The 25,866-nt window shown below is 56.5% G+C and overlaps 1 protein-coding gene across 7 annotated transcripts in view; it reads left to right on the forward strand.

Moving 5' to 3' along the window:
* Positions 1-25,866, forward strand: part of ANKS1A (ankyrin repeat and sterile alpha motif domain containing 1A) — a 179,888-nt gene extending 154,022 nt beyond the window's left edge. For 2 of the 7 annotated variants that reach the window (XM_043591222.1, XM_043591224.1), the window contains 11 exons: positions 13,787-13,885; positions 14,700-14,852; positions 14,968-15,075; positions 16,769-16,933; positions 18,621-18,746; positions 18,970-19,041; positions 19,214-19,300; positions 19,892-20,029; positions 21,514-21,684; positions 22,700-22,797; positions 24,302-25,866. In XM_043591222.1, the coding sequence (XP_043447157.1) occupies positions 13,787-13,885; positions 14,700-14,852; positions 14,968-15,075; positions 16,769-16,933; positions 18,621-18,746; positions 18,970-19,041; positions 19,214-19,300; positions 19,892-20,029; positions 21,514-21,684; positions 22,700-22,797; positions 24,302-24,305 (1,221 nt within the window). In that variant the 3' untranslated portion in view covers positions 24,306-25,866. The other 5 variants (XM_043591218.1, XM_043591220.1, XM_043591221.1 and 2 more) reach the window with 3 other exon arrangements.

Raw genomic sequence — 25,866 nt, forward strand, 5'->3', positions numbered from 1 at the left:
CAAATGTCCATCCCGGAGGGTGCAGGGACTCTGCTAGACCACGGGTCTGTCTGTGGGGGAAGGACACTCATGGAGGGAGGCCAGCAGCTCAGTATTTCCAGGGCCCTCCAGGCTTCTCCTGTTGCCCTGGGTACGAGCTATTCCTCGTCGCTGCGGTCTCCGTTCCAGCGGGGCACTGGCAGGTGGAGTCTGTACAGGAAGGAATGCTGATCGCACCTCACTTGAGCACATTACTTCCGGTAGCTAGAGTGGCCCGAGGAGCCATGCAGAGCATCCTGGGTAATTACATGTAAATTGCCAGATGGACTGTAAGGCTAATTGTTTGAGCAACCAGAAAAAAAGGAAAAAAAAAACCACACAAGAAAGGGCATTTTTATTGAGAAACATTCTTTTCGTTGCATATGGTATAATGTCCATCATGTTAGCCATGGTATATCTCCGTGTAGTTTGGTTTTCAGTAGGTTATAAATGTTTGTCTTCGTTGTGAAATGCCCTGGAAACTTCTACAAGATGCATGGAGTAGCTTCCAGAGAGCTAAGCTCTCGAGGTAGGAGGAACATCTGGACACTAAGAGTGTTTCACAGACCAGGCACTGCTGTAGAATTTCCCTGTGACAGGGTCCAGCTCCTCCCTGTTGGGGTGGGAGGGACTTTGTCATCATGTGGTCTAATCACCTGTGCCTTCCCTTCAAGACAGTCTTGGCCATGATACTTTGCAGTGACAGGGAATTCCACCACCTTACAAAGTAGTAGCCATTTGTTCTTTGCATTGCTCAGGGTTAGTCAAAGTCTGAGTCCTTGTGGACTCTGTCTTTTGGGCCACAGAGAACACGCTTAAACCCTTTAGAAAACTGAAGACTTTCTGTCATGGCCTCTGGCATTTTATCTTGTCTAGGTCCAACATCCTCCTGTTCTGGGTTGTTCCTCCTATGATGTGATGACTGAGCTGGATAAGCACTGCACCTTGAACTTTATTCATACTCTCTTGCCTGCTGGCAGAAAGGGCCTTTGATTTGGAGGGGTCAGGGTCAGGACCAGGGCCGGGGCAGTGGGGGCTGCCACATGCTCCCTAGGCTGATCGGGCTGACACCAGACCCTGGGAGACAGGGCCCAGGAATCTAGCTCCTGCCTCTGCCGGCCAGCCCACCACACTGGCTCGCTCATCACAGCCAGTTCCGTTTTTCACCGTAAGTCTTGTCCACAGGAAATGGGCTTTCTTAGGACAAGGGAGGAAATGCATTTAATCAGCACGGAAGGAAGGTAATTGGTGATTGGCGAGTTTGAAGCTCCAAGCGTGCTGGTGCAAGTCTCCGTATCTGGGGACCGAGCCTGACCTCCCTTCACAGAGGTGGCAGTGGAGTCAGTGATGGTGCTCTACATGCTGGAGTGTTAGGTGGGTGTCAAAAAACTGTTTTTGAAGAATGTCTGATGTGGGCAGACGTTGAGTGAAGGAATCAAGACACAAAAATCCATATGCAACATGATCTTAACTTTCAAAAAAGACAACATCTCTGCACAAGAGATGCAAAGGAATAAGCCAGAACGTTCTCAGTGGTTATCTGAGGAGGGCTGTGGATGGCTTTATTCTCTTATTTGGAACATAAGAGATTTTCTGCATTTCCTACAACGAATGGATCCAAATTCAGAAAAGCAAATAATGCAGGTGTCTTAAAGATCTTGATGGTCCCGCTGGGAAAACAAGTCACATAAAGCAATAAAAACAACCAAGCAGCCAAGTGTTAAGTACTATGGTGAGGCGTGTAGGTGCTGCAGGAACACAGGGGAGGAGAACCCGCCTTCCCAGGCATGGACCCAGTGCCCGCGCTGAGCTGGCTCACAGCCCTGGGCATACTGCTGGTCAGGGCTCAGATGGGGCTGTGAGGCCCAGAGGGTGGAGACACTGCCAGTGAGGGGCAGGGCCAGGATGCTAGCCCAGATCTGTCCCAACTTTGAACTCCTGGGTTGCACTTGCTGTCTGAGGGTCTGCAGAGGCTGTGGGCTTGGAAAGACACAGGCAGAGGAAAGGCGAGTGTGGGGCCTGAGCCATCTGCGGTGAGTGAGGAGGCCAGTGTAGGGAGTGCAGTGAAGGGCAGGCCACTGGCTGGGCAGGAGGGGTGGGCTGGGCTCGACTGCAAGGGGCCTTGACAGCCACGCGATGGGAGGCCGTCGGGTTGTTCCCCTCATCGGGCAGAGAGGCCCTGGCGTCGGGGTGCACCTTAGATGGCAGGGCATGGTAGAGAGGGCGCGTGGTGGGTGCTGTGCTGGATGACAGACAAACGGAAAATGGAGACGAGTCTGGCAGCCAGCGGAGGATGGGTTAGACACAGACTGAGGCACAGGCCCGTCACCTCTTACAGCCAGCATCGTCACGGAGGCCTCTTGCTCCTCCCATCAATTTATTTCTCCACAGGCTTCCACCACATACGGATAGGCTCCTACTGTTTTCCTGTCTGTTTCTGAGCCCAGGCCACCTTGTTCCAGTGTGTTGGGGAGGGATGACCAGTGAAGAGGAGCGAGCCCTGAGAGAGCCGAGAGGCATAGGCTTGGGGAGGAGGTCATTCTTTTTTGGCCTCCGTGACGTTTCCAGCCTGACCCCCAGACCCCGGAGCTTCTCTTCCTGTGTGCTCCCCGCGTTAGCTCCTCACTCCTTAGCCCCAGAGGCCGGCTTTCTGTCCGCAGTGGGGCCATGCCCTTGGGTTCCTACCCTGGCTTCCCAAGCTCCCTCCCTCTGCGTTCTTCTCTCTCGGGCTTCAAGGGGCTTCTTTGGCCTGGGCAGGGATGCCCTGGCACTGCTGTCTGGATGCCTCCCTGCCTTGACTTCCTCTCCACTTGCCCTAGCCCCCTCTTGTCCCCACATAGCACTCTAACTGCTAGAATTCTCTGTGCCCCAGAGTGAGGCAGGGCCCGAAAGGGAGGTTTCCTCAACTAGGGGCCTCGGGGGGTCAGTGGAGCTGGGCTTTAAAAGGAATACTCTTGGACAGTGTGGATCCTGCCTCCTGGACTGACTCAGTTCTGTGGTCACTTAACTCCTCGCGGGGTCCCAGGGGTTGACTGACATGCCACCAGATGCTTCCTTGTCTCCGCTGGGCCCTTTTACCTTGAGACGAGGCAGGCTCACTCTGGGCCTCTTTCCAGGCCGCGTACCCTCTTGCTCTCCCTCTTCCTTTCTCTCTGCCAGATGGTGTGGAGTTCTCCGGGCTAGGGTGACAGCAGCTGGAGTCCCACTGTGTTTGCCACCACTTGTGTTCCTTGTGTGCTCTGTCCTTCTCTGGCCGCCTTTACAGTGGAAGAAACTGAGAACTGTTTCCATGTCTGTGAACTTAACTAACTGCCCTTGAAGATGTGTGCAGCAGGTGAACAGCTCCTGTTCTGTAGCTTCTGGCTGCGGACATCTCAGTGTGAGCAGCAGCAGGGGGTTCTGTGCTGGCCCCTCAGAACGTCCGAGTGTTCACGTATTCCAACCCCCAGCAGTGTGCATGTGCAGGAAGTGAGGCGTAGGGGGCAGGGCCCCGGGGTCCATGTGTCTCTGTCAGAGGCACAGACCTCCTCACACACCATGTGTCAAAGTTCAGGTGTTCCCAGGCATCCCTGAAGCCCACCCGTGGACTCCTGGGGTCCACAGACACCACACTGAGGACTCTTGGACTCAGTCATTTGCCCAAGGTTGCTCCTCAAGCACACGGCTGAGCTGTCCTAGAAGCAGGTCTCCTAGGCCCAGAGTGGTGCCCCCACCTCCCACTCTAGTCCCACACCTGCTTGCCCAGGAACGTGCTGTGTCTGGGCCTCGTGCTCAGTGTGTCCCCCCAAAGAAGGGGCCTGGGAGCCAGTGAGCTAGGCTAGTGCTACCTGGCATCACTTGCAGGCGCCTGTCTGGACCAGGCAGACCATTGCATCCACCCCTGTGTGTTGGGGGCCACTCGACTTCCAGAAGGCTGGAAAAAGCTGCTGGGAATCAGACCCCAGTGAGCTCTTGGCACTGAAGCCCTTCTGGCCCTGCAGCTGCCACCACCACGGGTCGGGGATGGTAGGTATCCCTGCCTCATGTTCTCAGTGAAGTTGAGCAGCTTGCTGAGGCCACACTTAGACGTGAACTGGGGGGCAACGGCTCAGGAGAAAAGTTGAGGTTCTACTTACTTGCAGAGGGAATCAGGGAGCTGGGAGATGTGGGTTTCCCTCCAGGTCCCCTCATAAGATTTTGGGCAGGTTGTTCTGCGCCCCCATATGTCCCCCTGTCCCATGGCGTCTCACTTGACTGCCTACTTCATGGGGGCATAAGCTGTGAAGGGGACACACTGTTACCTGTGGTGACGCGTAACAGCGACTGAGACCGACTACAAACATAAGAATGTAAGACAGCAAGGCGGCATTTTCTCTGCAGTGGAGGCCAGGTGGGCCTCTGTGGACCCTCTGCAGTGGTGGCCAGGTGGCCGTGCTCTGTGGGAATCAGATTGGCCTTGTCCTCAGACCCACAAAGACATAAAGCTTGCTCTGGGTGGTCTTGGGACCGAGCCCTTTGATCCCAGGCTGACTTGGGCCTGGGTAACTTACGCTGTTTATTTGGGGGATGAATGAAGCACCTTGACCTCAGATAAGGCTCAGGTGTCCAGGGGCAGCGGGCAGCAGATGGATGGAAGGATGCTGTGCTGGTACAGGGAGAATGGGAACACTGAGAACCGGCTCGGGAGGACAGGGGGCATAGGGGTGTTGTTTCCATGCAACTGGGAGGCGAGTCCCAGACTCTTGTGCTGTTGCCCCAGCCTTGAGGACCCTTCTGAAGTTGGCGGGCGGAGGGGCCTCTGGCTTCAGAAACGGGACTTGGTAACATTTGTGCTTCTTCCTCATCTTCTGTAGAACTGGTTGCATTTGTCACCTTCAAGTTCTGTCTCTCCGGGTGAGGGCAGGTCTGTGCTGCAGGGGGCAGGGGGTGACCAGGAGAGTGGCGGGTGTGGGTCAGGGCTGGGCCGCTCTTGTTGCTGAGGGTGTGGAGCTGGGGGAAGGTGCCCGTTTGGGAAGTGATGTGACACAGCCCCAGTCGGGAGGCAGCGGGGCCGGGCCAGACAGAGGTGAACAGAGAAACACGAGACTCGTTGAGCACCTGGTCCCTGAGCGCTCAGCACCATGGGATTCGTTATTTAACCTGCGAAGCAGGAGGGCTTGATCCAATTTACAAGGTTCTAACTGTCTAAGAACCTGGAGCGGCGCAGTCGGGATTTGAACTCAGTTCTTACTCCAACGGGTTCTTACTCCTTTATGCCACAGCTGCCTTGCATGTGGTAGCTGGCACACGGAAAGTCCTCAGCCCCAGAAACGGTGAATGTCTGAGATGAAAGCGGCCACGCTGAATGCAGAAATGAGGCCTGAGGGGCGGGCCAGGCAGAAAGTCTGGAAATCACTTAGGGGCAATGATAAACCTTCTTGGGAGGCCAGTCCAGCACCGCTCTGCCCAGGAGACCCTCTTCCACCAGACCATACCCGCCTTTGTTTGAGTGGGGGCCGGATCCCAGAGGGGTGGACGTTTGGTCGTCACTGGGCCCAGAGGTGGATGCCCAGGTGCACTGTCACCAAGCCTGCTTTCTCACATACTCCCGTGTTGCACGCACACCTTTCCCTGTGACATTTAACGGACTCTCGTGACCAGCTGCAGTGACTGCACACGCTCCAGTACATGGGCGCCCCGTGATTTAACCCGCCACTGGGCACTTTGGCTTCTCTGCCGCAGGCAGGCTTTGGCGGTTCCCGGGACACGTACCGGCCACAGCGATGGAGCCGTTCCGGGCACGGTCACCTGGGGCGCAGGTTGCTGAACACAGGGCCCTGGTCTAAGTCAGGCCTGTCTTCTGAGGCTGGGGTTGTACTAAGTAAGCACATGGGTACCTGCACAGGTGGACCAGGAGCGAGAGGGGGCGAGCAGACCCAAGCAGTCTGAGGCCCGAGGGGACTGGCAGGGGACAGCGGGAAGGATCTTTGGGAGGGGGGCAGAAAGTGAGTAGGAGGCGCAGGGCTTTGTTGCTCGCCGCGGCTACACCAGTCTGGGCTTCCCCCCCAGGCTGCCTGTGGGCCCTGCCCTCCTGAGAGGGCGAGGGCTGAGCTTGAGCGTGGTGGAGAATTTGCAGTGTTCGTGCTTCAGGGACTTAAACTGCTCGAACTGCTGGGTCCTGGATCCCCAGCTGACAGGAGGGGGAGCGGGTATGGCAGCCCCCGGAGAGCCCGGCTGACCTCACGGTCTGCCACGGAATCAGGGCCCCAGCAAAACAGTGACCAGAACAGGTGCCAGGGGTCCGCCCAGCGCCTCCGTGCTGAGGGCTTGTCTGCCTTGAGGAGGGACTGAAACATCCCTTGACCTTGCATCTCAGCGATGGGCCTAGGCTAGAGCCTCACCTCCCACCTGTCGGGGCTTGCTGGTGGCAGACCCCCTTTCTTGCCCTGAGTGCCACCCTGTGCCTCAGGAGGGGGGCAGAGCACCATGCCATGCCTTCATGACGGGCATGGGCTGGGGCTTCTGTAAATCGTTGATCCTCAGGTCTGGCATCAGCTTCCCAGGCCCCCCTCCAGTAAGCCGGGCTCGCACCTCTGCATCCTCAGACCCTTTGCCAGGGGCATGCTGAGCCCTGTATGCCTGGAAACAAGTCAGGAAGGGTGTTCAAATAGGGTGAAGTTCAAATGACTGCCCTCTCTCCGCTTTGGTTCTTCTCTGAGCTGGGAAAGAGGCAGCTCTGTAACCTGAATATGGCAGGGACAAGGCTATGTGACCTCAGGCAAGTCAGTCCTTTGCTGAACCTCAGCTTCCTTGTGACGAAAAGGATAGCTTCCCTCTGCCCTGAGCAGGACCAGCTAACTCCCTGGCACAGCCCTCCAGCCCAGGCCCACCTTCCCACTTCCATCTCCTGGAACTTCTCTCTGCTCCCAGGCAGGGTGGCTTTTGTCACAGCTGCCTGTACCTGTGTTGTTCCCTCAGTTGGGGAGCTCTTGACCCACTTCTCTGCCCTCTTCCCACCTCCCTGTGAAACTCCCTGTGGACCCCGCCATCGTTCCCCCCAGCTCATACGTCCCTGGGGCTCCTCTTCCCCACCTAAGCACGTCCCCACCTCTCCCCAGACCTCATCCTCTTCCCTCGCAGAGGACTCCAAAAGACCACAATCATGGAGTCAGCAGCACTGGTTTTGGCTGTTCAGCCTCTTCTTTTTAGATCTGTGTTGTTGCCTCCAAAGTATCCTTAGTCATTCAACAGATTTTTATTATGCGCGGACAACATGCCAGGCATTGCCCTAGATGCAGGTGGTGGCAAAGCCGTGAGTGAGACAGGCACCTCTGGCCCGTAACAGCCTCGGGACCCTCAGCCAGCAGCTCAGTGTTTTTCCCTTTGGCTGAGAAGCGTCCACTCCAATGTGCCACACTCCAAATGTTCCCTTCTTAGGTCTTTTCCACTATTTGTTGAATGAAAACATGCCCGGCAGTTAAAATTCCAGCAAAATATTGACAAGTGTGATACCTCTCAGGATGCAAAAGGATCTTTCCTTCTCCTGAAGTCATATGGTCAGGAAGACTCTGAAGATAATCAGAGACCCCTGGAGGGCCAGAGAAAGCTAGAGAGAAAGGACTGGGGCCCTGCAACAGCCCTCTCCTCCGCCTCCACCAGGACTCTCCCCACGACTCCCAGAGGCAGTTCCTGCTGTCCGTGCTCCTTCCCTTCCCATGGCCCCTGTCTTCCCCTCTGTCCACACATCCACTGAGCTACGCGCAGGATCTGGGCCTTGGAGACCCCGCTTAGCACCGAGCGCCCCTGTTGAAAGTGCCATCTTCTGCGCCCATTGGTGAGCCCAGTGACGGATACTGGTAGGAAGGAGAGGCCTTTCAAATAGATTGAGCTGAAGGAGAGTGAAAGTACCGCCACAATAGGCACGGCTCCTCGTTTGTGCCTTGTCAGGGAAGGACACCCAGGAATGATGGTGTATGATTGTGCAAGTCAGTCCAGGGGCACGCTTGCCCCAGCTGAGCTCTGATGGGCCGGCCTCTCCCTGAGTCAGCCTGTTCCTGGGCCCAGGGCTTGGGCTGTGTACGCAGAGGCCTGGGCCACATCCTGACCCTGCTTCTCCTTCACTGTGAGGCCTCGGCAGGCCTTCCCCTCACCCACTTCTAGGGGCCCACGCAGCGCTAAGAGTTGGGATTCCATACAGATGGAAGCACTGCCCCGGCCCCGGAGGTGGAGGGCAGGGAGGCGGGAGGGAAGTTCTATGCAGGGACCCTAGTTCCAGAGCCCGAGCGTCCCCAGCCCTGGGACGGCTTCCCTGCTGCTGCTGGTAGGTACCTTCCACGCTTTGCTTTGTCTTCAACAGAGCCCACCTCCCTAAACAAGTAGAAGGAGCCTGGAGCGTGACTTTGGAGTTCGTCAGAGGGACGTTTAACTGTCCTTCTGCAGCTCACAAGCTCCGTGACCTCGCATATGTCACTCCTGCTCTCTGAGCCTCAGTTTCTTTGTGCAATGTGGGCAGTTCCTATCTCAAAGGTTTTTGGGCAGCTTTTTTCAAGCGATGAAGGCAAAGTCCCCGCACAGTGCCAGGACGTGGTCAGGACTCGGGTTCACTGGCATCTCTTCATGTCACCTCCCCCACAAAGACCAGCAGAAGGTGCACTTACTGTGCATAGTGACCCTGACGACCGCTTCTTGCTGCCCTCTTCCCTGGATGTGTAGAGAGCAGGATGTGGCCAAGAAGGTGGGATCCTGGCACCGCCACTGGCCATGAAACCTGGTTCCTGGCCTGTAAAGTGAGGAGCCGTAGTCAACGCCTGCCAGCTGGTTGCGAGGAGGGAGGAACAGGACAGGGAATGGCTGAAGCAGAGCCCTGGATGGGGAGGCACTGGTACTCTGTCCCTCCTCTGTCCTCCTGTCCTCCCTTCCTCAGGGACTGAACCCAGTCAGGCTGAGTGTCGACTAGTTACATGTTTCAGATTTCTCCTAGAATTAGAAACTTTTTCAAACCTAAGAAAACTGCGGCACTTGGGTGGCTCAGTCAGTTAAGCATCCAACTCTTGATTTCGGTTCAGGTCCGGTTTGTGAGTTCGAGTCCCGAATCGGGCTCTGTGCTGATAGTGCGGCGTCTGCCTGGAATTCTCTGTCTCCCTCTCTCTGCCCCTCCCCTGCTCACACGCACGCTCTCTCTCTCCCTCTCTCAAAAATAAACAAACATATAAAAAATAAAATCTGGGGCGCCTGGGTGGCGCAGTCGGTTAAGCGTCCAACTTCAGCCAGGTCACGATCTCGCAGTCCGGGAGTTCGAGCCCCGCGTCGGGCTCTGGGCTGATCGCTCAGAGCCTGGAGCCTGTTTCTGATTCTGTGTCTCCCTCTCTCTCTGCCCCTCCCCCGTTCATGCTCTGTCTCTCTCTGTCCCAAATACAAATAAACGTTGAAAAAAATAATTTAAAAATAAAATCTAAGAAATCTCTATTAACTGAAATGCTTAGGCCAATGAGCTGTTCTGCTTTCTTAGCTCCCTAATTGCTGGCTCGCAACAGGGCCTGGAAGATAGCAGCCCTCGGTATAAACATTAACGTGATAGAAGGTAAAGTAAAAAGTCTCTTTTCCCCCACAGCCCTTCTTGTGAAGATGGTTCCAAAAGGCAGTGGTCCCTTCCTCCCTTTAGTAAAGAGGGTGTGGAAACTTCCAGGATGTTTCTTGCCTTTGAGGGTTTGTAACACCTCGTAGTCACCACGCAGACTAATCCGAGAGGATGTAAGTGTGGCACGTGCAGGAAATGAGGAGACCCTGCCTGCACCCTGGACATGCTCTGGCAACTACCTGCTTTGATTTTTCGTCACATCCTTTACTTTGGTTTGGTTTACCTCTGCCTCTTTCTTCTCACTGCCGCATACAGCCCCCTAGTCCTCTTGACAGGTTAATGAAGGCCCTGTCTCCAGCTGGACCCGGTTTTCCCGGTTGTCAGCCTTCAGTTCAGCTTTAATGTTGCCCTAAAAGCGTGTGAAGGGTTATGAGTAAATGCCGGGGATACGGTAGGATTTCAGAAACTCCCTGAAGTGCTGTCATCTCTGAGGTGCCCCGGTCAGTCCAGTGCGTGTCCTCACCAGGTGAGGACTCATCGTCAGGCAGAGTCTGGGCAAGAGGCCACCTCTCTCTGCCTTTCCCGTCAGCACACCGTAGATGTGGGCCCAGAGGGACTGCAGGAACTCAGGGTGGTGACTCCTGACTTTGGGGTGACTCAGGAACTGGCCTCAGACCTGGAGAGAGTGGTACCCTTGTCGCACGGAGCCTTCTACAGGCCCACGCCTCCCTGGTGCCCCTGCGAAGGGGTGTGTTCTGTCTGCAGCCCGAGCAGGAGAGCTTCCGGTCTGGCTTCAGAGCTCTCTCCCTGGGCTCTCTTGAGCCTTGGAAGGGGTCCTCTGCGGGGCAAAGGTTTTTGTCACCATGCACGGGCTCTGGGGGGGCTACTGGGCCAACATGCACCGTGGCTCAGGCACAAAGGCGAGACCGCCAGGCGCGAGGGTCTGCATGCGCTGGCCCGAGTTGCTTAAATAGAAGTAGAAAGTCCAGAAAGAGTCCCAGAAACACACAAATTTAGGACACAGCAGAGGTCACTTCAGATTGGTAGAGAAAAGATAGTTCATTCAAGAAATGGACAGCTTGCTGCCTAGGAAAAAAAATAACTGAATCCTGACTCTTGAACTTCACTTAAAAAAAAAATTGTAGATTAAAGATTTAATGGTAAAAATGAAACTAATTTTTTTTTCAACGTTTATTTATTTTTGGGACAGAGAGAGACAGAGCATGAACAGGGGAGGGGCAGAGAGAGAGGGAGACACAGAATCGGAAACGGGCTCCAGGCTCCGAGCCATCAGCCCAGAGCCCGCCGACGCGGGGCTCGAACTCCCGGACCGCGAGATCGTGACCTGGCTGAAGTCGGACGCTTAACCGACTGCGCCACCCAGGCGCCCCGGTAAAAATGAAACTAAAATTACAGGAAGAAAATATGCAAGAATTGTTTTTAAAAATCTGGAAGAGGGGAGGTCTTTCTCAGCCCGACAGAACTAAGAGGAGCTCTACGGGATATAGGTACAGACCAATAGATTTCTGCACGAACAAAGCCAACACGAAAGTCAAAAGAGAAGTGACAAACTGGAAAAAACGAATGTCTAACTATTTCCAGATAATAGGTTCATTTCCTTGCTTTTATTTATTTATTTTTGAGAGAGAAAAAGCGCTTATCAGGGAGGGGCAGAGAGAGAGGGGAGAGAGAATCCCAAGCAGGCTCCACACTGTCAGCACAGAGCCCAACGTAGGGCTTGAACCCACGAACCGTGAGATTATGACCTGAGCCCAGGTAGGATGCTTAACCGACCGAGCCATTCAGATGCCCTGATTTCCTTAGTTTTTAATGTATTTCTACAAATCAAGTACAGAAAAGATCAGTACCTCCAGAGATAAACACCCAAAGATATAAAGGGATAATTGCTGGAAAAGGAGCTATGGATGTCCCCCACACATGTGGCCCCAGAGCGTATGGACAAGACAGCTGGGCTGAATCCCGGCTCCATGCTTACATATGTGTGACCCTGCAAGTTGTTCATGCTCTCTAGGCTCAGCCTCCTGAGCTGTAAAGTGGGGGTAACGATAGTCCCTTTTATTAAATGGGTCACCAAGTCTAAAGCCTGTACAACATGGAGTGGGGCAGGAATCACAATGTAAATACCTGATAGATAAGGAGCGCCTAGGGTGGCTCGGCTGGCTGGGCATCCAGCCATTTGTTTCAGCTCAGGTCATGATCCCAGCGTCGTGGAATCAAGCCCTACATCGGGCTCCGCCCTGAGCAGGGAACCTGCTTAAGATTCTCTTTCTCTCTCTCCCGCTCGCACACGCACACGTGCTCTCTCTCGCTCAAGTAAAAAATAAAAATAAATACTTGACAAAACCTGAAAAGGTGCTGGAGCTTCCCCTGTGAGTGAGATGCTTTTACAGTAGGAAGTGTGCCGTGATAAGCCATTTCTCTGCAATTGTTGCTGACAGTGTGACAAATCTAGCACTCGTGTCATTGATGGGAGTATAAATGTGTGTTAGACTTCCAAACACACATATCCTTTGACCAAGCAGTCTCTCTTGATAACTATCCCAGAAATGATGCATATATGGGGGTATTCATGCGGTACTATTTGTAAAAGCTGGAATTGGAAATAGTCATCGTGCAGCAGGGACCTAGTTAAATAATTTATAATATGTCCCTAACCTGGATGATCATGCGGCTTTTAAAAAAGAGGCAGGTCTAAATATCCTGATGTGAAGCAATCTCCTGTATACCTGTAAAACGTACCTCATTTTGTGCTCCGCTTTATTGCACTTGGAAGATCCTGCATTTTTTACAAACGGAAGAAGGTTTGTGGTAACCCGGCGTCGATCAAATCTGTCAGCGCCATGTTTCCAACAGCATTTGCTCACTTGGTGTGTCTGTGTCGTATTTTGGCAATTCTTGCAATATTCCAAATTTTTCTTTATTACTATTTTACGGTGATCTGTGATCAGTGATTGTAATTCACTGAAAGCTCAGATGATGGTTAACATTTTTTTTTAGCAGTTCTTTGTAATTAAGGTATGTACGTTTTTTAGACATAATGCTATTGTATACTTAATAGACGATATAGCATAGTAAACATAACTTTGGTATGCCCTGAGAAACCAAAAAATTCACTTTACTCACTTTATTGCTGTGGTCTGCAACCAAACACATGAGATTTCTGAGGTATGCCTGTATATTAAGTAGTAAGAGTAAGGTGTTGAACAAGATGTACAAGAATTCTGTTTGTGAGAGAAGGAAACTGGCCTCAGAGGGTCATCCAGAAGAGTGGTACCAGTTGCCTCTGTGTTGGGGGGGCGGGGGTGCTGTGGCTGAAGGTGGGGCAGAACGCGTGAGTTTTCATGGATCATAATCTGAAAAAACTTACCTGATGACGCTACTGTGAGGCATAAAGCCTCATCATAGAAGTTGGGGACAGGGAGCAGCCAGGTCTTAGCCCCACCACCAGATGTGTGGCCTCGGCAAGTTCCTGACCTCCCCGCCTCCTTTTCTGCATCCTTAACACGAGGATGAAAAGTATCCACTGCACAGGGGCGTGAGTGTGAACTGGTGTGTCCGGGTCACAAGCTCTGGGGCCTGTCATCTAGCAGGCAAGTGCACAGTGAGCGCCAGACCTCCCTCTCCTCCCCGTCAGGGGTCAGGTTCATGGCCCAACCCTGGCACCCCCCCAGCTCCCGGGGCCAGAAGACTTTCTCTGACATCTCTCCGCTTTGACACTCCTCTCCTCCCTGGGTTGAGGCTGGTTCCTTGGCTGACCACCTGACGTGGCTGTCGCAGCCTTCGAGTTAGGAAAGCATGTCTGTGAGGAAGCTTGGGCTGGTCCACCCGCCCTTCACCTCGGATGGTTGTGGAACCCGCACCTGAGAAGCGTGTGGACACAGAGCGGGGCCAGGGCTGTGCCTGGACCTGGACATGCCGGACCCCGCCCTGGGTTCGGCTGTGGCCCGCGTCACTGCCCTGTGCACATTCGGAGCCCTGGCGCTGCCCAGCCCACCGGGGGGCCGCTCGGGCGGGAGTGGGCCGTCTGGGCAGACTTGTGTGTTGTGCACCTCGGACTCCTGCCTACACAAGACTCTTGCTGCCTTGTCCGGCCTCCCTGGGGAGCTCGGGGTCTCCGTCCCTCTCAGCGCTCATGCTAGAGGAGGGGCCACGCAAGGCTGCCGTCAGCCACCCGTTCACGAGGGCGCTCATGTGAACCTCTTCTGCTTCCAGGGGCCTAACGTGATGGAAGAGCAAGACCTGCGGGAGATTGGCATCAGTGACCCACAGCACCGGCGGAAGCTGCTCCAGGCGGCACGGTCCCTGCCCAAGGTGACCGCTGACAGCTCGGTGGCCTCAGCCTGTGCCGAGACAGGGCCCTGTCCCCGACGCCACCTGGACCCAGAATAGGGAAGGAGCTTGGCTCCAGGGCATGCAGATCGCCACAGGCTGTCTGTCTCTCATTCCGAGGGACACGGCGGGCAGCACAGAGGCCTGTTTACTTTCTTGCCAAATCCCGGGGCCCGGAGAGTCAGCAGAGACTAAGGACAGTTGGGGACCCAGTACAGGCTCTGGGGGGAGGCTCCAGACCCCTGCCCAGCACAGGAGCTGGTACCCACAGGTTTGGCCTGTCACCTGGAGCCTCTTGGGGTCTTTCCTGACTCACCGGAGACCAGGCCAGGTGGCACCGACCCCTGATGTCAGCCCCTCCCCAGGAAAGGCAGAGAGGTGCTCAGGGCGGCAGGGGAGGCAGTTTTTCCCTGGGGGAGCCAGGGGCTGGTAGGCCCAAGCCTCTCCCCCTCGACTATGGTGGTGCTAAGTCCAGGGTACCCAGAGCTGGGGAAGCATGAACAAGTCCCAGCAGTGGGGCCAGTGCCTACTTCACAGGAACATACCATGTTGTCCCACCAAGTCTGTGACCTTGTCATAGCTCAGTGGGAACCCCTCTGCAAACCTTTCTCCCATCGAGCTGTACCCACTAGGGCCGTCTTCCCCAACCCTGGAATGCTCCAGTGACGCCAGATGGGGGAGCTGGGACCAGAGAAGTGGTACAAAGGGCTGTGTGAAGGGAGGAGACTCTGGTCCTCTGGACTTTTGTCCCATGAGTGCTGAGATGTCAGTCCTACTGCCCCTTCTTGCCCCACAGGTGAAAGCTCTGGGCTATGACGGCAACAGCCCCCCATCAGTGCCCTCCTGGCTGGACTCCCTCGGTCTGCAGGACTACGTTCATTCCTTCCTGTCGAGTGGCTACAGTTCCATTGACACTGTGAAAAACCTCTGGGAACTGGAGCTTGTCAACGTGAGTGCAGCCTCTGCTCAGGCTGGGCCTGACCCCCGAGGGTGCGGCCTGGGGCTGGGAGGAGAGCTGCGGGCGCAGGTGTGGCCTGACCACTCCTCTCACCCCTGCTGCCCAGGTCCTGAAAGTCCACCTGCTCGGCCATCGCAAGCGCATCATCGCCTCCCTCGCAGACAGGCCCTATGAGGAGCCACCCCAGAAGCCCCCGCGGTTTTCCCAGCTGAGAGTGAGTTGGGGAGGGGTGGAAAGGGATCGGTGGGTGTTCTTCATATTGCTAGGAATTAAAGAAAATTCTTGAGAGATTCTTTAGAGACACTCTGATCTCTATAGTAGAGGAGTGAACGATCCTTCCCCTCTTGTTGTTGGACCAGTTCTGCCCCTGGGCCCAAGGAGCACAGAGCAGGAGTTGTTGGGCTGGTCATTTATCAATTACATGCCTCCCATCTACATCAGAAGCTTGACGGGGCCTATAATAAAGGGTTCTGTTTAAATATATGTAGAAAGTAAAATGTTAGAAAAAGTAGCAAAGCAAATATCGAAATCCCAGCAGCTGCTGGTGACAGAGCCAGTGGGGCAGGCAGGGGGCAGGAGGAGCCCCCTTTCCAGCAGTCTGACGTGAACCTGAAACAAGGCTTGAAATCCACAGCGGGACCTGTGCCCTCCCCAAGTCTTTGGAAGGAAAATCCCTGCACTGGGGTGGGCTAGAGAACCTGTGGTTTTATTTATTTTTTTAATAAATTGTTTTTAATGTTTACTTACTTATTTTGAGAGAGAGAGAGAGAGAGCACAAGCGGAAGAAGGACAGAGAGAGAGGAAGACACAGAATCTGAAGCAGGCTCCAGGCTCTGAGCTGTCAGCACAGAGCCCGATGAACGGCTCGAACTCACGAACAGTGAGATCATGACCTGAGGTGAAGTCAGATACTTAACCGACTGAGCCACCCAGGCGCCCCTGATTTTATTTATTTTTAAATGTTTGTTTATTCTGAAAGAAAGGGCTCGCGGGCACGCCCATGTGAGCACAAGCAGGAGAGGGGCAGAGAGAGAGAATCTCAAGCAGGCTCCACACTCAGAGCAGTGCCTGACAAAGAGCTCGATCCCATGTCCCTAGGATCATGACCTGAGCCAAAACCAAGAGCCACCCAGGTGTCCTGAGAACATGTGGTTTTAAAATCCTCATGGATGCTTTGTGCTGAAGCCAGATAATCCCTGACTGCAGGTTGGACTCTGAGGGCCCACGCTGAGGTCTGGGACAGGCTCTGTTCCCAGACCTGTGAGACTGAGCCCCTGACGAGCACTGGGCCCCGAGCAGGGCCCTCAGAGCCTCAGCCCACGGACGGCAGCCTCACGGCATGGGCGTTACACAGGAGATCGCCCTGAGGAGCCAATGCACAGGTGACATTCAGTCATGAAGACCTGAGGAGACAGGGCCTCAGGGTGTTGACTGGCAGCCTGTGTATTTTCTCAAAAAGAGCTTTGGATTTGGCCACGGGCCCCAGAGATCTTCAGTGAATTGTGACCGATGATTCCATCTTTGCTGAATATCAAAGTGGCTTCCCAGCCCTGTAACCATCCCTTTCTCCGTGTGGCTTCAGGCCAAGGAGGGCGCAAGTGAACTGGGGGTGCCCCCGGTGGCTGCTTGCCCGCCCTGCTTGTCGCCAGGGCTTCTTGACTCCGGGAAGAATTTGGTTGGTTTGACTGTACCTGGGCTGGGCCCAGAGGCGAGGTTCCGCACCGGCTCCTGGCCCGGCGTGCCATCTGTTTGGTGCCTGCTTGGTGTTGGTCCTTAGCTTAATGCCCTTTCTGACAGGCACACCTGCCCACGCGGGGCCCTAACCAGCCCCAGGACTGGCTGACACCTCCAGTCTAGGGACTGATCTGATGGGTTCCAAGGTTTACCTGGGTTTCTCTCCGCTGCAGTGCCAGGACTTGCTCTCCCAGACATCATCCCCGCTGAGCCAGAATGACTCCTGCACTGGCCGCTCTGCTGACCTGCTGCTGCCTCCTGGGGACACGGGCAGGAGGCGGCATGACAGTCTTCATGACCCTGCGGCACCTTCTCGAGCGGAGCGCTTCAGAATCCAGGTGGGGCAGGAGGGGAGCTGTGAACGGGAGTCCCCAGACCCCTCCACTGCCCCCGTGTCCCAGCGTCAGCAGCAGGAGGAGGACCCCGCCTCCTCCCCCTCAGCCCCACCCAGCCTGTGTCTGGCGTCCAGCCCCGAGACTCCCCGGCTGTGACCACCTGGCTGTGGTCAGCTGCCACTGCGAGGGCCTTTCCTGTATCTAATGTGGCCTCAGAAGTTCAGATCCACTGTCCCCTCTTTGACTACAGCCTCTCTCTTCCAGCCCCTCAGGCTACCGGCCCTGTTTTGCCGCCTCTTGGCCGCTTCTTGGCCCCTCTTGCTTGTCCCGCCTGTACCCCAGAACTGCTTTCTCCCCTCCTCATCTCCACACCCTGCACCCTGCCTGCCCAGCAGAACTGCAGCCTGGGTCAGACCCTGTTCTTCCTGCTACATTTCTGCAGCCCGCTGTCGGGCGCAGCTGGGAGACACATGTGGCTGTGCCATCCACTCTCATAGACCCACCAGCCGCTGCTGGGCCCTAGGCCGCCCTGAAGCCCTTGCCCTAGGTTGGCCCCATCCTGCACTCCTCGCTCGCATCTGACAGGGCATCGCGTTCAGGGCTCCCGGATGTATTCAGGCCTCACCTGTCTGGCTTCCTGCCTTGCACAGATTCCAGGCTTTGTCTCTTATCCCCCACCTTGGCCTGCTGGTCATAAGATTGACAGGTGTCCCTCATCCCCTCCCACCCCCCCACCCCCCACCGCTAAGGTGAACTTGAAATTCACTGCATTTGTAAAGGTTTTATGGAGAGAGAGAGAGAGAGAGAGAGAGAGAGAGAGGGAACACACAGCAGGGAGGGGCAGAGAGAGAGGGAGAGAGGGAGAATCCCAAGCAGGCTCCGTGCTGTCACACAGAGCCCGACATTGGGCTCGATCTCATGAACAGTGAGATCATGACCTGAGCCGCAATCCAGAGTCGGATACTTAACTGCCTGAGCCACCCGGGCGTCCCTGCTTTTTTTCTCTTGCTCATACTTCTCCTCTCCAGCACCTGCGGATTTCCTTCACCTTTCACCAGCACAGCCATGACTTTGACGAGATTGGAAAAGCATGTTGTCCAAAAGTTTTAGTTGCTCCATATGAGGAGACTTCTGCACAGTGCTGGCAATGGAGGTCATAAATGTTTCCTAAATTTCTTCCCGCCTCCCCACTTCTACCCGTGCCCTGGTAGAAGGACCCCATCACCTAGCACCTGGGTTTCAGTGGCCTCCTACCCTCTCCCCCACCCCAGCTTCCACCTCAGGGAACACTACAGAAGGTCTCCCTAGCACTGGATACTTGCCCACCCCAGAATCACGTGGGGTGATCCCTGACTTGGATGTGAGGCTCCCAGGGACCTGGCTCCTGCTCCCCATCCTTCATGCTTTGTGCTTGTTTTCTCCTCTCTGGTTTTAGTCATTTCCCGTCTCCACCTCAGAGCCTTCCTGACTGAGCCTGCTCTCAGGTGGCTTAGGTCCTGCATCCCTGGCGGGGATGGGCCTCACCTTCGCCACAGTGCCTCTGCATGGTTTGTCTGTCCCCTGCCCTCCCCACCTGCTCTTGAACCCCTTGTAGCTGGCTTCTTTGCCCTTGGGTGGGCTGGAGCTCGCAGAGAGCCCATGAGTTCCTCTGGAGTGGGCAAGCAGACCTGTGACCCTGCGTGTTCTACAGGAAGAGCACCGCGAGGCCAAGCTGACCCTTCGACCCCCCAGCCTGGCCGCCCCCTATGCCCCTGTGCAGAGTTGGCAACACCAGCCGGAGAAACTCATCTTCGAGTCCTGCGGTTATGAAGCTAATGTGAGTTGCCCCTGCTGCCCATCTCTCCTGGCCGGGACCAGGGCTCCAGTGCTGTTCTGTACGTCTCAGACGCCCCCAGCACCTAGGGAGAAGGGGGGCCTCCCAGCTAGGATGGGGGAAGGGAGTTGGGAGAGGAAACCCTTTGGCTTGGTCCCAAATTGGTTGGGTCGCCCTGCATGATAACACAGGACTTCCTAAGCCCGGTTACTGCCTGCTCCTTCAGTATCTGGGCTCCATGTTGATCAAAGATCTTCGAGGGACAGAATCCACCCAAGACGCCTGTGCCAAGATGCGGGTAGGTTGTCCGGGGCGTGGGGGTGGGAGGGGGCCGGCTGGGATAGGAGGCATCAATTTGCAGCCACCTGGGTCCTCCCACGCTGTATACAAGGGGAGGCCGGGGCCTGCGGGATCCAAGGGGCTTGGCCTTGAGAAGGGACATTCACAGGACAACTCCTTGTTTCGCATAGAAATCCACCGAACACATGAAGAAGATCCCCACCATCATTTTGTCCATCACGTACAAAGGTGTCAAGTTCATCGATGCCTCCAACAAGGTGTGCTTCTCACAAACACTATTGGTGGGAGGGGACCCCTCCCCCCATGCCTCACCCCCCCACAAGCGGGGCGTCATACCTAGGGTGTCCCCAGCCCTGTTTATTCCTCTTCATTGCTACCACCTCGCCCAAGTGCTTGCCACTCGGCTGCCACACATCCTGATCCCAGGACCCTGCCCTTGTGACAGGCGACTATTGTCTTCCTCAGCATGGGTCCTGTGGGCCTCTTACCTGTTCACGGGCCCTTCACGGTGTGATTCTCTTCATGAGCAAAGGGCTCCCCCGACATCCCGCACTTGGAACCCCACCCTCCTGATACCCTCCCCGCCTTGCCCCCGCCCTGGGCTGGAGAGCTGGAGGTCAGATGTGAACATTTTACTCCCTCGGTTACTGTGATCACAGGTGGAAACCTCTAAACCTAAGTCAGGCGAGGTTAGACACTGTCCCCACCCCCACCAAACAAATCGGAGAGAGAAGTAGTGGCATATTCGGCTACACCCCGGGCAGGGACGGAGAAAGGTGGGTGACATAAAGGGGCTGAGGTGTGCCTCAGGGGGCCCGAGAATTCCAGACCCTGCTATCCCCCGGCAGAACGTCATCGCGGAGCATGAGATCCGGAACATTTCCTGTGCGGCCCAGGACCCAGAGGACCTCTGCACCTTTGCCTACATCACCAAGGACCTGCAGACCAGCCACCACTATTGCCATGTTTTCAGCACGGTGGATGTGGTGGGTGGAGTCCCAGCCCTGGGCACGGCCGGAGGGGGCCTGCATCCAGATGGCCTCAGTGCAGTGCTGTCCTGGTGCATGGATGGGTGACACTTAGCAAACGTTTTGGTTCCGAATGAGGCCCCGGGAGCCATCCAGTCCAGTCCCTTTTATACAGTGAGGAGACTGAAGCACACAGAATGAGAGGCGCATCCAGGGTTCCAGTGACCAGGCTTTTCCCACTTCTCCCCAGGTGTTTCTTAGGTCAGCCAAGGTCTCCCCCAGGCTCTTTGTCAACCCACCACCCTATCCTCTATCAGCAGTCTCCCTGAAACGTCCTCTGTCTCCCTCTTGGGGGCAGCAGTGCCCTCCTGACATGGCCGTAGGCTTCCTTCTCCCAGATTCATGCCCAGGCTGGGCTCTGGTGCCCAGGGACAGCGGTGCAGCAGGGACTCCCTCTGCCCGGAGACAAGACCCCCGGCCCTCTCCTCATCCCCCGTCTTCTGTCCAGATCCCTGCCGTCCTTGGGGAGAGCAGCTGGTTCGCAAGTCTCTGTGGCTTCTGGAACACAGACGGCTAGGCATCCTCAGCCCCGGGACCTCAGTGCTTGCTCCCGGCCCGGCATGAGACTCGGGGCTCTGCCGCTTGCTGGCTGTGCCGTCTTAGAAGTTCCCTCTCCCCGGCTCCTCATCCCAAAAGGGGCTATAATGTGACCGGCTTCATGGGGTTGTCTTGAAGGTTACGCGAGCTCATCTACCCCATACTCGTAATTCCTGGCACTTCCCCTGTAGCTCACATTTTCCACATCCAGTCATTTCTGCCGTAACACAACGTACGTGCTTCTAACAGTCAACATGCTACATAAAGTCACACAATAAACACCAGGGAGGATCGAACTGGAGACACAACACTCAGAAACTTTATCAGTGACACACTAGAAAAGATAGGAACCTAATAAAAACACCGGCACCGCTTTGTTCATATTAAGTGGTTAAGGCATACATAGGTGTCACAGCAGGACCCTACCTTGAGAAGGACCTGAAGTTGGCCGCCCCCGGCGGCCCATTTGCCAGGGGAAAAGAAGGCAGAGAGGTGGAAAGAGAAACACCCGGATGGAGGGACAGGGTGCAAGGAGGGTGCGGGGCGGCACAGCCGGGTGGTGAGGTGGCAGGCCCCAGGGTCTCCGGGGAAAGCTGAGACGCCGGGTGGAGACGGCGCGGCTGGGCCTGACTGGCGGGCCAGCTGGGTGTGGGCTTGGTCCCCTAGTGTTTACAAAGTCCTGCTTGAGGAAACAAGACGTGTTGATGCTCAGATTGTTCCCCAGCGTTATCGGTCACTTTGGGACAGATATGTGTTTTCAAGCCCAATGTTCTGAATTGGCCGAACCCTAACCTGTTCAGGGGTCACCTGCGCTCAGGGCTGTGAGGCCGGGGCAGGGGTTCGAGCAAACGGATGAGGTGGCTCTTCAGTCTCGTGTGCTAAAGTCATGCTCCGTCTCCTCCCAGAATCTGACCTACGAGATCATCCTGACGCTGGGGCAGGCGTTCGAAGTGGCCTACCAGCTGGCCCTGCAGGCCCAAAAGTCCAGGCCGATGGGGGCCTCCGCTGCCGAGACGGTTGAAACAAAGTCTTCCAAACCGGTGCCTAAGCCTCGGGTCGGCGTGAGAAAGTCAGCAGTACGTGGGCCGCGGCCGCCAAGAACCCCCCCTCCCCGGGATTCGAGGGCTTGGGTGGAGGGGGCTCCAGGAGGGTCTTCTCACACTGCGGCCGGCCAGCCGGCCGGCCCCTTGGGGAAGCACCGTTATTTCCTCTCACGGGAGGTGGACAGCTGTCCCCCCGCCACGGGCTTCTGTCCCCTCCCTTGCCAGGCACCACCAGGGCCCAGCCGGTGGCCGGCGTGGGGCTGCAGAGAGCGTGGCCCGCAGCGAGCCCCCAGTAACGTCACCCTGTGTCTGTGTCTGCTTTGCTCTGCGCCCCAGGTGCCGCTGCCCCCCGATAGTCGCTGTTGTTACTGTCACACCTGCACCACCCATCGTCCTTCTTACCTACCGCTGCCGTCTGTTAGTCCTGGAGTCAAGGTCTTTACAGCTCCTGCTGTCTGTGTGTCAGTCTCCCCGAAGTGACCGTGAGCTCTCTGAGACACTAGTGGCCTCCCCCTCTCTGCCTGCGTGACATTCTTTCCTGAGCTCCCCCCCCCCCCCGCCATCCCTGTCTGTGCTTTAGCTCTCTGTTTCTCTGTGTGTCCTCTCTCCAGAGGGGCGCTCCAATGGGGCGCCCATTGTGGTCTTGCCCAGGGTGCGCTCTCTGGTCCCACCTGAGGGGCCTGAGGCTTGGAATTTCCCAGCCCCTCGCCCCCCTTCCTGTCACCCTCAACAGATTTGGGGCTTCGAGCCTCACGCTCAGGTCAGGCAAGGCTCCTTTACCTGAGCAGCTCTGAGAAAGCCATGGGAGAAGTTGTCCCTGAAGAGGCCTGGAGGTGGCCCTCCCATGATGCTCCAGGGAGGGTGCCGCTTCTGCCACCCTAGCCCCAGGGAGCTTGCTCTTCGAGGAGAACAGGGGCTGCCCCTCGTGTCCCTCATGCTGGCACGACGCCAGCGCGGCCCGGGCGGGTAGGAAGGACAGCTGGGCCCTGTTGCCCCCCGGCCAGGTACAGCGCGCCCTCTCTGACCCCTCGCCTTTCTTCCTTGGCAGCTGGAACCGCCCGACACGGACCCAGATGCCCAGTCCCATGCCAGTGTCTCCTGGGTTGTGGACCCTAAACCAGACTCTAAGCGGAGCCTCAGCACCAAGTATGAGACCACTATCTTCTAACCGCCCACCCCCTGTCTCCACTAGTCTCACTGTGCCTTGCCATCCGACCTCTGCTCTTCTCAGCTCTCCTTCCGGCTGCCCACCCCCGGTGGGCCCTGCTCTCCTCCCAGGCGGCAGCTCTAGACCCTGCACACTCACAGCTCGTACCCAACACCACCGGACACTGTGAAGTCCCCCCTTGGGCGAGGACAGCTTGGTGGGGGAGGGGGTGAGTTGCCTTTGAGGTGGGCACCAGGAGGGCTCAGGGGGCCCTGTGGCACCCAGGAAGCCTCAGCGGGCAGGCACTGTGAATCCTGAGGGGCGGGCGGTCTTCGAGCAGAGTCCAGACAGCACCCTCTGACTAGGCCGGGCGCTCCGTCCGCCCTCCTCTCCTGTCTTCCGTGCTGAACCACAGCCGGGAGCCGCTGCCGGGAGCGAACTGTCCTTTTGCACCTTTCCTGACACAACCAACCACTGTGACCACCTGGTGCCAGAATCCCCTCGCACTCCGCTCACGGCTGGCCTGCGGCCCCGTCCCTCTCTCCTCTGCCGTAAGGTGCTGGTCTCCCTCCAGTGAGAGCCTGAGCTCGGCGATGCGTCTTGACTATTGTCAGACTGCGTTCTGTGAGGGCCAAGGTCCTCGGGCACAGGCCTGACTCCACAGCATGGAGCTCTGAGCATCTGAACACCCGCGGGCCGGCTTCCCTCGGCAGGTCTCTGGGTCCCGATGAGTCTTCCACTCCGAGGAACGGGACGGCATATATGTGGTCGGCCCCTCGTGTCTTCACCAGTGAGTCACAAGGCCCGCCCTGGAGTCTAGCTCACCGAGGAGGAAGGCCTTTCTGTAGGACCCGGCAAGAGGGAGGCCTGTGCCCTGCACACACGGTGCACCTTCTTCCCTCACAGAACAGAGCCGCTCAAGGACAGGGGCCTGGACCGAGCCACTCCCATTGTCATCCAGGGGCTGACACTTCTCCACAGTGTGGGGGTCAGAGCTAGTCAGCCGTCACCTGGTCCTTCCCCGTTCGGCCACCCGCAGCCTCTCGACTCCTCCGAGGGGGTAGGCTGTGCGGTCTGTTCAGCACCAGCGGCTGGGATCCTGGAGCCGAGGCTGTGAAGAAGCCCCGCCTTGTCCGGTGAGGGCAGATCAGCTCAGATGGCAGGAGACGGGAAGGCAGCAGTTCCGGGAGGAAGCAGTGCAAACGTAGGATAGCCCGGTAGAGGAGCCAGGAGGCGACAGCGATTATTTTAGAGCTGAAGCCCCAGTCGATAAACCGGGGAGGGTGCCTGTGCCGGCCTGCCTGTGCTTGTGCCTTCCTGAGCAGACGTGCTGAGCCGGAGGCGGCCGTGGGCCACGGGCGCTCGGAACGGCCACGAGGGCACTCAGGGGAGGCTGTGAGGGACCTTCTGCTCTGCTTCCATGTTTCCTTTCAGTTTCCTCCACCTTGTGCAGGCCCCTTTGGTTAACCCTCTCCTCCCCCCGTTGTGTTTGCTTCTGCCAAGCTGAGCCACCGAAGGAGCCAACTGTGCCGCGGAAACACAGACGTGGGGAGCACAGGCTCCCGCCGCCGCCACCGCCGTGTCACCTGCGCTTTGAGGACCCAGGCCCAGCCTCTGCCTGTAGCAGCTCCTCAGGGCTGCTCGGCCTGGACCTGCCACCACCAGGTCTCACAGAGCGAGCTGCACTCCAGGCCTCGAGCAGATGAGACTGGAACTCCAGAGAGTCAAGAAGTGACTTGTCCAGAAGATGTTTTTTAATAGAAAAAAATTTTCTATAAAATGAATTTTTAAGACTTGGCTCAAACCTCTAGGTTAAACTGCCAATCTTTAGAGAAATGGCCATCAGATCAGAGGACAGGGGACCTGAGATTGGCTAAAAGGCCAGTCTGTCCAGGCTTCTGTCCTCGGGACGGGACCTTGGTGTGGTCCGGTAGGGTGAAGAGAAGGCAATGGCCCATGGGTGAATTGAAAGCAGGCACAAGTGGGCAAAATTGAGTAGGTCTGTTAGAGTCCACTTTTCAAACCCAGCCAAGCTAGTTGCCATTCCTTATGAACTGCACGACTTCTTGTCCCGTCTAGAGCCGGACACAGCCTCAGCAGTGAAAACACAGCCTTAGGGGTACCCGGCAAAAGGAAAGACTTCCAGTCCGTTTCTGGGGTTCCAAATGTGAAGGCCCAGGGGCCAGACAGAGCTGAGCGAGCAGCCCCTGGTGCCACGAAGTCTGAGCCAGCGCCCGGAGCTCTGGGCCGCTCCCCAGCCTCTGACCTGGTGGTGGTCAGAGCGCCGGCCCACACGCTCTCTGGCGACCTCAGACTGAGTTCAGTTGGAGAGAAGCAGCAGCTTTGTTTTGGGCATTAATGGGTAGGTCAGCTAAGACTGCTACCTGCCAATTTGTGATTTGTCTAATCGGGTCTGTGTGATTAGGACTCACTTTGATTCTCTGAATTATTGGTTCCACTGTTGTATTTCAGCTGCTGGATTCATCCCTGGCTCTAAGTGTGGAGAAGGCTATATTTAGCCTTCTTGGGTGACAGTCAACTTGATTCTCCCCCAGCGTGGCCTTCAGGGTAGGCTGGGGTCCTGGTGCAGCACTGCCACTTAAGCCCTCCTGCTGGCTTGCTTTGCTTTTTAATTTGGAATCTCGCTCTGTGCTCCTCAAGTGGCGAAGGGAATGGGGAGGGAGGTGGGGGGGACAGAGCGATTCCTGTGAGGCTGAGGCAGGGCCAGGTCAGCTGCTTGCCCAGTACCTTCCAGAGTAGGGAGCGGAGAGGAGCCTTTTCTCCCGCCGGTGATTCAGCAGACCTCACGCTCTGCTGGCACGGTGCAGGCCGCTCCCGGGACCAACATTCCAGGTTCGGTGGCACTTCTTTCCCAGTGAAGGTGGTGAATTGAAATTCTCTGGTGGTTCTGTGCAGGGAGAGTGCTCTTGGGCACACTCACAACCCCTGCGGTTGGCCAGAAACGGAAAGCCCGGCCCCGTCCTCCCGCTGACTTGCTCTCTGCCCGCCACCGCAGGCCCCGCCAGTCCCCTCCTCTCTGGAGCAGAGGCGGGTAACACCCCACTTTC

This window comes from Prionailurus bengalensis, chromosome B2, assembly GCF_016509475.1.
Source record: "Prionailurus bengalensis isolate Pbe53 chromosome B2, Fcat_Pben_1.1_paternal_pri, whole genome shotgun sequence".
NCBI classification, from domain to species: domain Eukaryota; kingdom Metazoa; phylum Chordata; class Mammalia; order Carnivora; family Felidae; genus Prionailurus; species Prionailurus bengalensis.